The sequence below is a fragment of the Malus sylvestris genome, chromosome 8, assembly GCF_916048215.2.
Source record: "Malus sylvestris chromosome 8, drMalSylv7.2, whole genome shotgun sequence".
NCBI lineage: Eukaryota > Viridiplantae > Streptophyta > Magnoliopsida > Rosales > Rosaceae > Malus > Malus sylvestris.
The window spans coordinates 11533513-11546972 of NC_062267.1; the positions used below are offsets into that span (position 1 = coordinate 11533513).

The window sequence follows — 13460 nt, forward strand, 5'->3', positions numbered from 1 at the left end:
AACTGCTCCAAAATACACCAAAATGCACTTATTGGCCTCTTTAATCCTTTGGACCTACAAACACACGAAAATAGCTTAAAATACTAAAATAACTATGAACTAACAACATAAATGCAAGAAAACAAGCTAACTAAGTCGCATAAATATGCTCCTATCAAATTGCCCTACACTTAGCTTTTGCTAGTCCTCGAGCAAAACAAAACAAAACAAACAAAACATAACATAAACCTTCCAACATTTACCTCAGGGATTTCCAATGAAACATGACATGTCAAAGATTACTACTCACATGAATTTTAGCAATCCTTACCCTCGAGCATACACTTAATCATAGTCATCACTTACTAGCTCGCATTTAATCAATTAAAACAACATTTTGAAGTAGTAACATGCCTTAGAGAATTCCCTCAATTCCTTACCGAATATACACTCTATTTTCACACAAATTTTCTGACTACACACCCTATACTAGGTATATGTGAGAAGTTGATGTAAACATGAAAACTAGTACTCACATATGTTTTAAACAAAGAAGGCAATTTCTGGAATTATTAATGCATGTATATATATGATATCATGAATGGAATGCCACTACTTAAAAGCGAGAACCAGTGATACCATATGCTCATACCAATTTCAAACTCCACAGATCGAAACACATAATACTCAAGATTGAAGTCTAAGGGTTGTAATGGGGCTAGGGTAATGGAAAACAAATAAAGGTAAGGATAAACAAACGTTCTTAAAGCAATAGTGAGCAAAGTAATGAAATTGACACTTATAATTCAATTTTGAATGCAAAAATCCACTTTAAACACAAAGGGAAGATTCACAAAACACTTAGGGCCAGATTCGCACTTTTGGACCATTTCTTCAACAACCAACACTTGTGAGTTCATTCTCACTTATTTAGAACTCTTTTTCTGTCTTTTCTACATACTTTTTCTTTTCCTTTTCTTTTGCACGTTTTTTTTTTCAACCCGGTATTTCTTTGGCACACCAAACACACATTTTGAAATCCTTCCCCCACACTTGTTTTCTGCATAATGTTGATCAAATTGAATTCCCTCTAAGTCATGCTCCACTATACTTCAAGAACAAAGATATGGATGGTCCTATTCTAGGCTAGATAGGGATAATGTGGCTAACAAAGAAAATAGGCGAAATAAGGCTTAAAGGGGTTAAACCTACAAAACAAATGCATGGGATGAAGTTTTTTTTTTTTTTGGCTTTGGTGGTGACTACTAAACAACTTCATCTTGTTATGTGTTATGCACTCAATTTTAAGCTTTGAATGAAACGGGCATGAGTTCTAGTATTTGGAACTATAATGATGAAAACGCATTCTAAGTAGCAACCAAGCAAAGAATAATGAGATCATGCAACGACTTTAGAAAACAAGAATCACATATTAATAACTCTCCAAATAAAGTTTAAGCTCAAGTCTCTAAGGGTTATAGCGTTTGTTTGAGTTTCTTCCTTCAAGCATGTTACAAAAACTGATTTTTTTTTCCTTTGTGATTACATGTGAATTCGTAAACTATAACTACAACCAAGCATAAACCAAAGAGCATATCAAACTTCCATCCATGTTTGTAAATTCCTTTAACAGTCATGCAATTAAAAACCAAACCCTCATCATTGTGTTGGAAGGTACCCTAAGACACAAACACACAAAAAGAACTCTAAAACACTTTTTTTGGGTTTTTTTTCAAAACATTTTCTAACTGTTTTTTATTCAAATTTTTGTATTTTTCTTTCAAAACACCTTAAAACAGCTCAAAACACCCTAAAAACACTTAAAACGGTGAGAAACAACATTAGAAGTAATAGGTGAATAAATCCCACAAAATTCATGCAAAAACAGCTTGTTTACACCCCCCCACACTTAAATCAAACGTTGTCCTCAATGTTTCAAACAAAAATTCACACAAAAGCAAACAAACAAACAGCGAACTAATCATGGCAAAATAAGTGCAATAAAGAAAAGGGTTTAGGAACGCAAATCCGGTTGTGGAGGGAAAATTCCATCATTCCCTAGTTGAATGCATGGGTTGCCTTCCAAGAAGCGCTTGCTTTAACGTCTTGCAACCGGACGAAAGTTCCTCTGAAACTTGATTGGACCCCACGAATGGGGGGGGGAGTTCTTCCACCATATGCTCTTCAAAAAGGTCATAGTAAGGCTTCAAACGATGCCCGTTTACTTTGAATTCTTGAGCAGTCTTGAAACTTTGGATTTGGACTGAACCATAAGGAAAGAAATTAGTAATAACAAACGGGCCAATCCATTTAGAACGTAACTTACCGGGAAACAAACGAAGGTGAGAATTAAAAAGTAACACTTTCTGCCCTATTGAGAATGTCTTGCTACGAATCATCTTGTCATGGAATGCCTTGGTCTTCTCTTTGTAAATTCGAGCATTCTCATACGCCTCATGTCGAATCTCTTCAAGTTCATCCAATTCGAGCTTCCTATGAATGTCAGTCGCATCTATGTCCATGTTGAATGTTTTGACAACCCAATGTGCCTTGTGCTTTGATTCTACGGGAAGATGTCATGGTTTGCCATAAATGAGCCGAAATGGGGACATGCCAATGGGTGTTTTGTAAGTGGTACGATATGCCCACAGTGCATCATCCAAACGCAAGCTCCAATCCTTCCTGGTTGGTCCCACGGTCTTCTCCAAAATCTGCTTGATTTCTCTATTCGAAACTTCGACTTGGCCACTTGTTTGAGGATGATAAGGTGTTGCAACCTTATGTGTGACATTATACTTCTTGAGGAGGGCCTCGATGGTTCGATTGCAAAAATGAGATCCTCCATCACTTATGAGAACTCTTGGCATTCCAAACCTTGCAAATATGTTAGTTTTAATGAAATCTGCAACTACTTTAGAATCATTAGTACGGGTGGCTTTTGCTTCCACCCATTTCAACACATAATCCATAGTAAGAAAAATATAAAGGAAACCATGTGAAGAAGGAAAATGACCCATGAAATCAATGCCCTAAACATCAAAGATTTCGACAGCAAGTATGGATGTTTGCAGTATTTGGTCTCTTTGAACTATACTTCATGTTCTTTGGCAACTATCACAAGTCATACAAAAAGTTCTAGCATCCTTAAAGATAGCACGCAAATAAAATCCACATTCTAAAACTTTATGTGTTATGCATTGTGTGCCAAAATGACCTCCACATGCATAAGTGTGACAAAAAGTTAAAATTGAATGAAATTCGGACTCATGCACACACCTATGTACAATTTGATCAGGGCAATATTTACACAAATATGGGCCATCCCAAACATACAAATGTGCATCATTTTTAAGTTTATCACGTTGGTACTTGTTTAGGTCACTTGGAACTTGTTTAGATACCAAATAATTCACTAAATCGGCATACCATGGCTCACTTACCTCAATGGACAACAGCTGCTCATCTGGGAATGTGTCTTGGATAGGCACGACATTGGCATCCTCTTCAGGCACCATTCGGTTCAAGTGGTCAGCCACCACGTTTTCACTTCCTTTCTTGTCTGTAATTTCAATATCGAACTCTTGGAGAATAAGCATCCATCGAATAAGCCTTGGCTTAGCTTCTTTCTTTCTAAGCAAATATTTCTAAGCTGCATGATCAGTGAAAACAATAACTTTGGTGCCTATTAAATAAGAATGAAACTTATCTAATGTAAACACAACAGCAAAAAGTTCTTTTTCTGCGGTGGAGTAGTTTAATTGAGCATCATTCAAGGTTCGTGATGCATAATAGATGACATGTGGCTGCTTGTTCTTCTTTTGGCCTAAAACAGCTCCAATTGCATAATCAGATGCATCACACATTAGTTCAAAAGGAAGGCAACAATCTGGTGGAATGATGATGGGGGCCAAAGTAAGCATGTCCTTGAGGTGTTTGAAAGCCTTCTCACATTCCTCGTTGAACTCAAAGGCCACTTCTTTTTGGAGGAGACTGCATAGGGGTTGTGCAATCTTTGAAAAATCCTTGATAAATCGCCTATAGAATCCTGCATGACCAAGAAAAGAACGAACCTCTTTCACGGAAGTAGGAGAGGGTAAGTAGAGTACAAGATCTATTTTTGACTTATCAACCTCAATTCCTTTTTCAGAGATTATGTGACCCAAAACTATGCCTTGTTTTACCATGAAATGACATTTCTCCCAATTTAAAACAAGGTTAGTTTCAATGCATCTGTTCAAAATTAAGGTCAGATTATCCAAGCAAGCATCAAATGATGTACCAAAAACACTAAAATCATCCATGAATACTTCAATGATCTTTTCAACATAATCTGAGAAAATACTTATCATGCATCTTTCAAATGTGGTTGGTGCATTGCAAAAACCAAATGGCATGCGACGATAAGCAAAAGTACCAAATGGGCAAGTGAAAGTGGTCTTTTCTTGATCTTTCAGGGCTATGACAATTTGATTATAACCTGAATAACCATCAAGAAAACAATAAAATGCATAACCAGCTAACCTTTCAAGAATTTGGTCAATGAACGGCAAAGGGAAGTGATCATTCCTTGTGGTGGCGTTGAGCTTCCTATGATCAATGCAAACTCTCCAACTGGTTTGGATACAGGTAGGCACAAGCTCATTCTCTTCGTTCTTCAGCATAGTGACTCCATATTTCTTGGGAACAACTTAGACCGGTAAAACCCAATGACTATCAGAGATGGGATAGATCACTCTACAATCAAGTAGCTTGATTATCTTTTTTTCACAACTTCCATCATTGGAGGGTTGAGTCGGCGTTGATCTTCACGTGATGGTTTAGCTCATTCTTCCAAGAGTATACGATGCATGCAAGTTGTAAGACTTATACCCTTGATGTTGACCAAGGTCCATCCAATGGCTATTTTGTGCTCCCTCAACACCCTCACCAACTTCTCTTCTTCTTGTGCCGTGAGTGTGGATGAGATTATGATGGGCAAAGTCTCTTGTTCTCCTAAGAAAACATACTTCAAATGGCTTGGTAACGGTTTAAGTTCAAGGGAATGTGCCTAAATTACTGAGGGCAGCATCTTATTAGTAGAAATAGGAATTGAAATCGGGTCAGAAGGCTTACCAACATGCTTTGGAATTGATTCAATGGCAGCAACAACTTCGGCTACTTCCTCATTAGAAGGTATGGCAAGGTTGTTTCCCTCATTGCCGTGAGCATGGACAACACATTCCCCTTCACTTTTGAGTCCTACTCCCTTTGTAATGGCCGTTTCAAGTGCATCCTCATTCAAATCTTCAAGATATTCCTGCGCCAAAGAATCAATTATATCAATAGAAAAACAAGAATGATCATCATTAGGATAATTTATAGTTTCAGAAAGATTGAAATCAATAACTTCCCCATCAAATTCCATGGATAACATCCCATTGAACACATCTATCTTGGTGCGGGCTGTTTTCATGAATGACATTCCAAGTAGAATCGGCAATGAGGAAGAATGGGCCGAATCTTCCATCTCGAGCACATAGAAATCAGCTGGAAAGATCAAGTGATTAACCTACACCAAAACATCCTCCAAAACTCCTTTTGGATAAGCATTGGATCGATCGGCTAATTGAATAATCACACCATCATTTTTCAGCTCACCTAAGTTCATAGATGCATAAATTGAATAGGGCATGACATTAATGGATGCACCTAAGTCTAACATGCATTGTTCAAATCAAGTATTGCCAATAACACAAGGAATTATAAAACTACCCGGATCTTTGCATTTAGGGGGTAATTTTCTTTGCAAGACGACTCAAACATTCTCACCTACCTTTACCACCTTCTTGTTCGAAATCCTCTTTCTGGTTGTGCAAAGTTCTTTCAAGAATTTGGGATACTTAGGAACTTGTTTGATTGCATCCAAGAGTGAGATATTGACTTAAACCTTCCTAAATGTCTGAAGAATGTCCTTGTCACTTTCTTCCTTCTTTAATTGCATAAATCTGCGAGGAAAAGGTACATTGGGTGGAATAGGGTTAGAATTAATAGAATTTGAACCTTTCTTACCTGTGGTGGACGGATTGCATGGATTAAGGAGTGTGGAAGGCTGCAGCAAGGTTGTTTCCTTCCTTGCCATGGCCTTGGTTTGTTCCTCCTCTTCGAATTGCAACTTCTCGTCCTCTTTTTGGCTTGAATTAGATGATTGTGGATCAGTTCCTACTTGTTTTCCACTTCTCAATGTGATTGTTTTGGCAAATTCAAAGCCTCCGTTTAGATTAACAATGGTGGAGCTAGGTAACTTCCCTTCTTCGCGAAACTGCCCCATAAACTCTGCTATTTGCCCAATTTGCTTCTTGACTTCATTCATCTCATTGGCTTGATTTTGTTGGCCCTGCGTCAATGAAGTTAATAATTTAAGAAGTGTATCATTATCCAAAGACGTATCTGAGTTTGTTTAAGCAGATTGTGGTGGAGGTTGTGGTGGTGTGTATGGCCTTGGAAACACCCCAGGGGGTGGTTGTCAAAATCGTCCTTGATTTTGAGGTTGTTGAAGCTCTCTCTATTTGAAGTTTAGATAATATCTCCATCCCGAATTGTAAGTGTTGGAGTATGGATCATTGCGTAGCTGGTTTGGTCTTTGATAGCCCACGGCATGGGCAGTTTCACATCCTCCATTTTCAATCAATTGAGGGAATTGGTTATTGAGATGTCCTTGCATAGAACACACTCCATATATGGCTGCATTTTACATTTTAGATCCATCCACAACATGTGACACAAGGGTAGTGAGGTTAGCTAATTAAGATTGAATTTCATAAATTGCACTTACCTCATTAACTTAGGGTTGTTGCTGTGAGGGCTCCCTTTGTCCAAAACCTTCATATTGTTGTGCGTTCAAGGCTCAGTTGGCAGTTAGGGTCTTGGCAGCCACGGGTGTTTTGTCCACCAAAGCACCACCCGTTGAGGCATCTAGCATTTGTCGTTCAATGGGAAGAAGTCCTTCATAGAAATATTGAATAAGAAGCTCTTATTTCATTTGATGTTGGGGACATGATGCAACAAGAGCTTTGAAACGTTCGTAGTATGCCGGAAAGGATTCTCCTTGATTTTGTTGAATGCCACTAATCTGCTTCCTCAAAAGAATGATTCTTGATGTTGGAAAGAACTCCTCTAAGAATGCTCGTTTCATGTTCTCCCAAGATGTAACAGTTATGGGTGCTAATTCATACAACCAATCCTTAGCCTTGTCCATTAGTGAGAATGGAAAAGCTTTCATCTTCAATATCCTTCCATCGACGTTGACTGGGGTCATGCTTGAACAAACCACTTCAAATTCTTTCAAGTGCTTGTTTGGATCCTCCATGGACAGCCCATGGTACTTTGGAATGTGATGCAACAAATTGGACTTCAACTCAAACTCTTCAGTTTTCCCTTAAGCTGTCGTGGGGTATTGAATGCATAAGGGCACGGCATTGTCCAATCTCGAAGTGGAAAACTCCTTAATTGTTCGATTGTCCGCTGCCATGACTTGTGCTTCCTCCAAAACCTGAGACATGGCCTTCTCTTTCTCTTCTACTTCATCTTCTTCAAGCACGAGGTTAGGGCTAGGTGGATTAGATTCTTGCTAATTTCTCTTCCTTCTCAAAGTCCACTCAAAATCGTCGTCAAAGTCAAAGATATGCTAGCTCACGAACTGGTTGAGAACTCCGAGTCATAAACTAGTACCTAAAAATAAGAAACCAAAACAAGGTCAGAAACTAGAAACAAAAACAAAAGAAAATAAACAAAAAGAAACAACGAGGGATTAGCAAAATTGCTAATTCCCGGCAACAGCGCCAAAATTTGATGTTAAATTTAACTAACACACAAATTAAACCCTCTTATTGACAATTGTAGTAAAGCTGTAAGTAGGGATCGTTCTACACCGGGGATTAGGAGGGATTGCTAATCTACTTAAAACTGATTTAAAAACATAAAACTAGGCTTAAAACACTTAACTAGACTCAAAGAACTCAAAACAAGCTAAAAGGACTCAAAACAGCACAAAACAATCAAATAGACTCAATCTACACACTATGGGTTGATTTGGATGAAAATTGATTTTAACTTGACTCAAAACACTTAAAAATACAAACTAAGACATATTCTAACTAATTTAACACACTAAAGTAAAAGGGATTGGGTTTTGGACAAATTTTAAGTAAAACAAGTAACTAAAGACTTGAGACAGATTTTGGACGAATTTGGGAAAAAGTATGGGTGATTGGCTAGCTAGAAGGTCCTTCTCCACACATGACACACTTGCATACAAATTGATTTCCAGTTGCTTTTCAATAAACCATGAACCTCAATGCCCCATATTAGCCGTGAACAGCACTAATTAACCCTCATATTTTCCTTAAATCATTAAATTGGACAAATAAAGCATCGACAATCCAAATTATTCTTCAAAATTTCCCTACATGAACAGCATAATAGAGATACAATTAAAGATCATTAAGCCTTGTGAAAATCATAAGCATTGACAAAACATTCGTAACTATGATGAGCATGATACTCCTGCTAGGAATCTACTTAACGCGATTGTGACTAGCAACCTCCACTACTTATGAATATAAGTTCATAACGATTAGGTGAAACTCCTTTATATTCTAGCATCAAATTCATGCATGCAAACTAAGTATGCATCCTTAATCCACAAACAAGAATAAGTTATCAATCAAACAGTTAAGTAAATTGCATTCACGATTCATAGAATCACAACTAGAAGTAATCAATTCATATTGCAAATATGTTCATGGTTTTGAAATTCCCCCTAGCTAAAACGAGTTTAGCTCCTCATGTTCGCAAAACAAAGATACATAAACTTAAACATTGAAAATAAAAGATTGATTACACCTAAGAATGATCCAACAATCCAAACTTGAATAGCAAGCACTCCAAGGGTCCTCCTTCTTTTCTTTGCTGCGGCACAAGGTTTGGGTGAAGGGTTGAGTGGTGAATTGTATGGAAGAATGGATGAATGTATGAATGGGTGTGTTTAGAATGGGATATGTCGATGGATCCCCAATGGCTGCGGCAAGGATGATTGTTTATAGGGAAAATAAAAACATGACTGGGAATTAAATTTGGAAAGGTTTTAATGCTCAAAATCCCCCAAGAAAAGGGTAACAAATCAAAATCCCAAGAGAAAAGGGTAAGGGGATATGCGGCAAGGTCAGAAAACAAAAGGGAAACCAATCCTCCTTGCATGGCAAGGAAGAGGGATTGAAGGAAAAGGTGCAGCAAGTCACTAGGGCTGGGATTTAGGTATCCCAAAATGTCCTAGAGAAGAAGGGAAAGGTTTTACATGGTTTAGAAATAGGGAAACATGGCAAGGGGAAATGCTGCACAAGAAGGGACAAAGAGGGGACAAAGGGGAGACAAGGCGCCACCTTTGTAGGAATTGGTTGAATTGTGTCTTTCCTTGTCTTCCAAGCTTCCATTCTGACTTCTCTTGACCTCTAGCCTCTTTTTGTCTTAATTTCGTCCATCCACCTTTCTCCATTCATATGCTATCAATTCCATGCCCAAAACTGCTCCAAAATGCACTTCTTTGCCTCTTTAACCCTTTGGACCTACAAACACACGAAAATTGCTTAAAATACTAAAATAACTATGAACTAACAACATAAATGCAAGAAAGCAAGCTAATTAAGTCGCATGAATATGCTCCTATCATAAATCACCTCATAATCGCATGTTTCATCTTCTGAATATGGAATTGTTATTGCTCGAAAATTCTCATTTTACACTTCTCATAAGTATATTTTCCGTTCTAATTATACGAAGTTTGAAGTGCATAATGAGATTTTTGGATTGCTAATAACAATTCTCTTTGAATATTGTAATGTCATACATCAATATACGAATTCGTTGCAATGTCAGATCTCTGTCTCAATTTCTGTTAATTTCTTCGGTATTTGCCTATGTGAACATTACGGGCCCCACATATTTATGCCACATGGATAGTAATAATTTTTCTTTTAAAAAAAAATCCCATTTTTATATAAAAAAAGTGTGGATAATAATAAAAATAAATTTAAAAGCTCTTTTCGTCTCCAACCACCTTCTTCTCCATTCCAGACTTCAATCACATCTTTGCAAAGATCGTATTAACCTCCTCAGATGACCTCTTCTTCTTCTTCTTCTTCAACCCTTCACTTGATTTCTTCCCAAGCAGCGGTGTCATCACCATTTTCTTCCCTTTACTGGCACCCTGTTGTCTGTTGAGAATGAATCTCACATTCATGGACTTATAAGCAAGTTGGGTTATTCTCCATATTGCCAATTAGTTTTATGGTGGAACATCAACTTTCTTCTTGGTATCAGAGCAGGTTGTTCCTAGTGTGAAGCCTAATGACCACACGTGCTCCACGTCTCCGATTTGTGTTGTCTATGTGTTAGGTTTGAAGATCGAGGCTTGCATACCACAATGCTCTTAAAATAGAATTTCGTTTCGACCCTGTGCTTGTAGTTCGATGAACGTCTGCTTCACCAGGATTCAACTATCTAAGTCGAGATTCCAGCACCAGAAAACTAGACTTCCGGCAAATATCTTTGTGGTACACTTAGTATGTTTTGTATGGATGGATTGATGATTTCAATGTGTTGAATGATATGCAGATGCATATATTTATAGTGGTCATATGCCTGTTCGTAATATACATGTTTTTGGGAGGCGACTGTTCAACATAAAGGGTGTGTTGCGCCATCTTTCTCTTAGACTGTTTTATACACTCTCATACTTCATCTGAATATATGAGTATGTTGAAAAATAAAAATATTAATTAAGTTCAGGGTGAGGATCGAAGATCAAGAAATACCAAAGAGCGACCGTTTTCGTTACCTAGGATTTATCTTGCAAAAGAATGGAGAATTAGATGGAGATCTCAACCATAGAATACAAGCTGGATGGATGAAGTGGAAAAAGGCATCCGGCGTGTTGTGTGACCGCCATATGCCACTGAAGCTCAAGGGAAAATTTTATAGGACGGCAATAAGGCCGGCGATGCTGTATGGCACAGAATGTTGGGCGGTGAAGCATCAACACGTACACAAAATGGGTGTAGCGGAGATGAGGATGCTTCGTTGGATGTGTGGGCACACGAGAAATGATAAGATTAGGAATGAGGATATCCGGGGTAAAGTAGGAGTAGCCGAAATTGAAGGAAAGATGAGAGAAAAATCGGTTACGGTGGTTTGGACATGTGCAAAGAAGGCCTACTGACGCTCCGATTAGAAGATGCGACTATGGGACAGAGGTTCAGGGCCGAAGGGGTAGAGGAAGACCTAGGAAAACTAACGAAGGAAATGACACAGGATCGAGCACAATGGCGTTCTAAGATTCATATAGCCGATCTCACTCAGTGACTTGGATTTTCCAAGTCTCCAACCGAGAAGTTTTCCTCACTCAGGAAATTAAGGGAACACTACCTCAACCTACATGTTCCACTCACAAAGCTTCAACAAAAGAAAATTCAAAGAACTTAGCGAAGAAGGCTTTGGTGTATTTAATACAATACGTTGAAATGAAGGAAAGCTTATTTATTGATATCCCCGATAAGCTACAAATATGTACATATACATGAGTCAAAATAAACAAACAAGAGGGAGCCTTCACAAAGGTTGCTTAGGAGAAGTCTCAGCAGTCGGTAGAGCCCCAGAAAGAGAAGGCACCGGAGGGGGATCATTCGGAGCCTCAGTACTGGACAGAACCCTAGAAGGATGAGGCATCAGAGGTTGATCATTTGGAGCTTCATTACGCGGTACAGCCCCAGAAGACGAAGGTAATAAATGCCTTTGGAACAAACCCACAAATCTCTGATGATCAAGTAAAACCTGACCATCAGATTCCTTCATCTGGTCAAGCTTCCTCTTCATGTTTGTAGCATAGTCATGTGCGAGCTGGTGCAACTGTTTATTCTCATGCTTGAGCCCTCTAATCTCCTGCTTGAGACTCATCACTTCAGCCGCCAATGATTCAACTTGGCGGGTTCGAGCAAATAGGCATTGGGCCATATTAGACACAGAACCTGCACACTGAACACTGAGAGCTAGAGAATCCTTAACAGCTAACTCATCAGACCGTTTGGAAAGTAGTCTGTTATCTTTGGGAGTGAAAAGGTTCCTGGCCACCACCGCAGCAGTCATATCATTCTTCATCACGGAATCCCCAACGGTAAGAGGACCAGTAGGGGAGACGAAGGATGGGCGCCATATGCTGTCTGGAGAAGGCGGGGCTGCCTCTTCAACAAGGTTCAAGTCAAAACGACGGTCGGAGGGGCCAGACATTTTCAAAGGTGTTGAAGAGAGAAGAGGTTGGACAAATCAAGATCTTAGAAGTGCAAGAATGGAGCTTCTACTGGTGGAGATTCAAGTGTGCTTTGGAACTTAATGCCAGCCCCTATAAAAATCTGCACTCGACGGAGCTTCAGAAATCAAAGAGGCATCTGCTCAGAAATCGAATAGGCGTTTGCTTTCTCAAAAGATGGGCTGCTCAGAGACCACGAGGGTCGATCTCAGAAATCGAAGAGGCGTCTGCTTTCTCAAAAGCTGGGCTGCTCAAAGACCACGAAGGCCGATCTCAGAAATCGAAGAGGCGCTTGCTTTCTCAAAAGTTGGGCCGCTCAGAGACCACGAGGGCCGATCTCAGAAATCGAAGAGGCACCTTCTTTTCCAGCCTTGTCAGCACCTGTCACACGCACACTCAGCTTTGCGGAAATTATGGGCATTCTATCGAAGACTTCTGGTGAAGTAGAAAGCACATGAGTCTTACTGTTCAATCACCCATTTCCCACACGCAACAGTAGCTCATGGGTACCACAGATAACTTTGCCAAAGTTGAGCACGGGAAGCTTGCAGCTCCCATTACATCGCTCTGACCAAGAAGGGTAAAAGAATAGCAAAGAAACAGCACTAACAAAGTTTAGACACATAAATTTTGAAGGTCTAGCTACCATATTATTACCCACAAAGGTAAAGGAACAGTACCACTGCTGGATAATTGGAAAGTCCCTGTGTGTCAACCTCTGTGCTTCGTTGCAAGGTAGACTAGCAAACATGCCCAACCTTTACTCACATTCGAGAAAACACTCCCAACAAGATTGCTTGCCCTAAAATCGAAGAGGCACCGCCCTCCGAATCTCGAGAGTCAGACTCCCAACATGATTACTTTCTCAAAAATCGAAGAGACACCGCTCTCCGAATCTCGAGAGCCAGACCCCCAGCATGATTGCCTTCTCAAAAATCGAAGAGGCATCGTTCTCCGAATCTCGAGAGCCAGATCCTCGATAGGATTGCTTGTTCGAAAACCGAAGAGGCAACACTTTCCCAACTGCAAGAGCCGAATCTCCTTGAATAAAGCTGTCTGTAATCTTCACACGCAACATCAGCTTTCCAGATACCACAGACCACTTTTTCAAAGTGCTCTGACAGAGTTAAAACATGTGAAGCTGGCA

The 13460-nt window shown here is 39.4% G+C and overlaps 2 protein-coding genes and 1 long non-coding RNA gene across 9 annotated transcripts in view; 1 reads left to right on the forward strand and 2 right to left on the reverse strand.

Annotated features, from left to right (window-relative positions):
• The window catches only part of LOC126632731 (uncharacterized), a 31934-nt gene extending 19425 nt beyond the window's left edge, over positions 1-12509 (reverse strand). The window contains exon 1 of the mRNA XM_050303202.1: positions 12036-12509. Coding sequence (XP_050159159.1) covers positions 12036-12294 — 259 coding nt within the window. The 5' untranslated portion in view covers positions 12295-12509. The remainder of the gene's footprint in view (positions 1-12035) is intronic.
• LOC126632727 (putative disease resistance protein At3g14460) overlaps positions 1-13460 on the forward strand; it is a 234279-nt gene that overhangs the window by 87035 nt on the left and 133784 nt on the right. The gene's annotated exons all lie outside the window — the stretch shown is intronic.
• The window catches only part of LOC126632739 (uncharacterized), a 165471-nt gene that overhangs the window by 19631 nt on the left and 132380 nt on the right, over positions 1-13460 (reverse strand). The gene's annotated exons all lie outside the window — the stretch shown is intronic.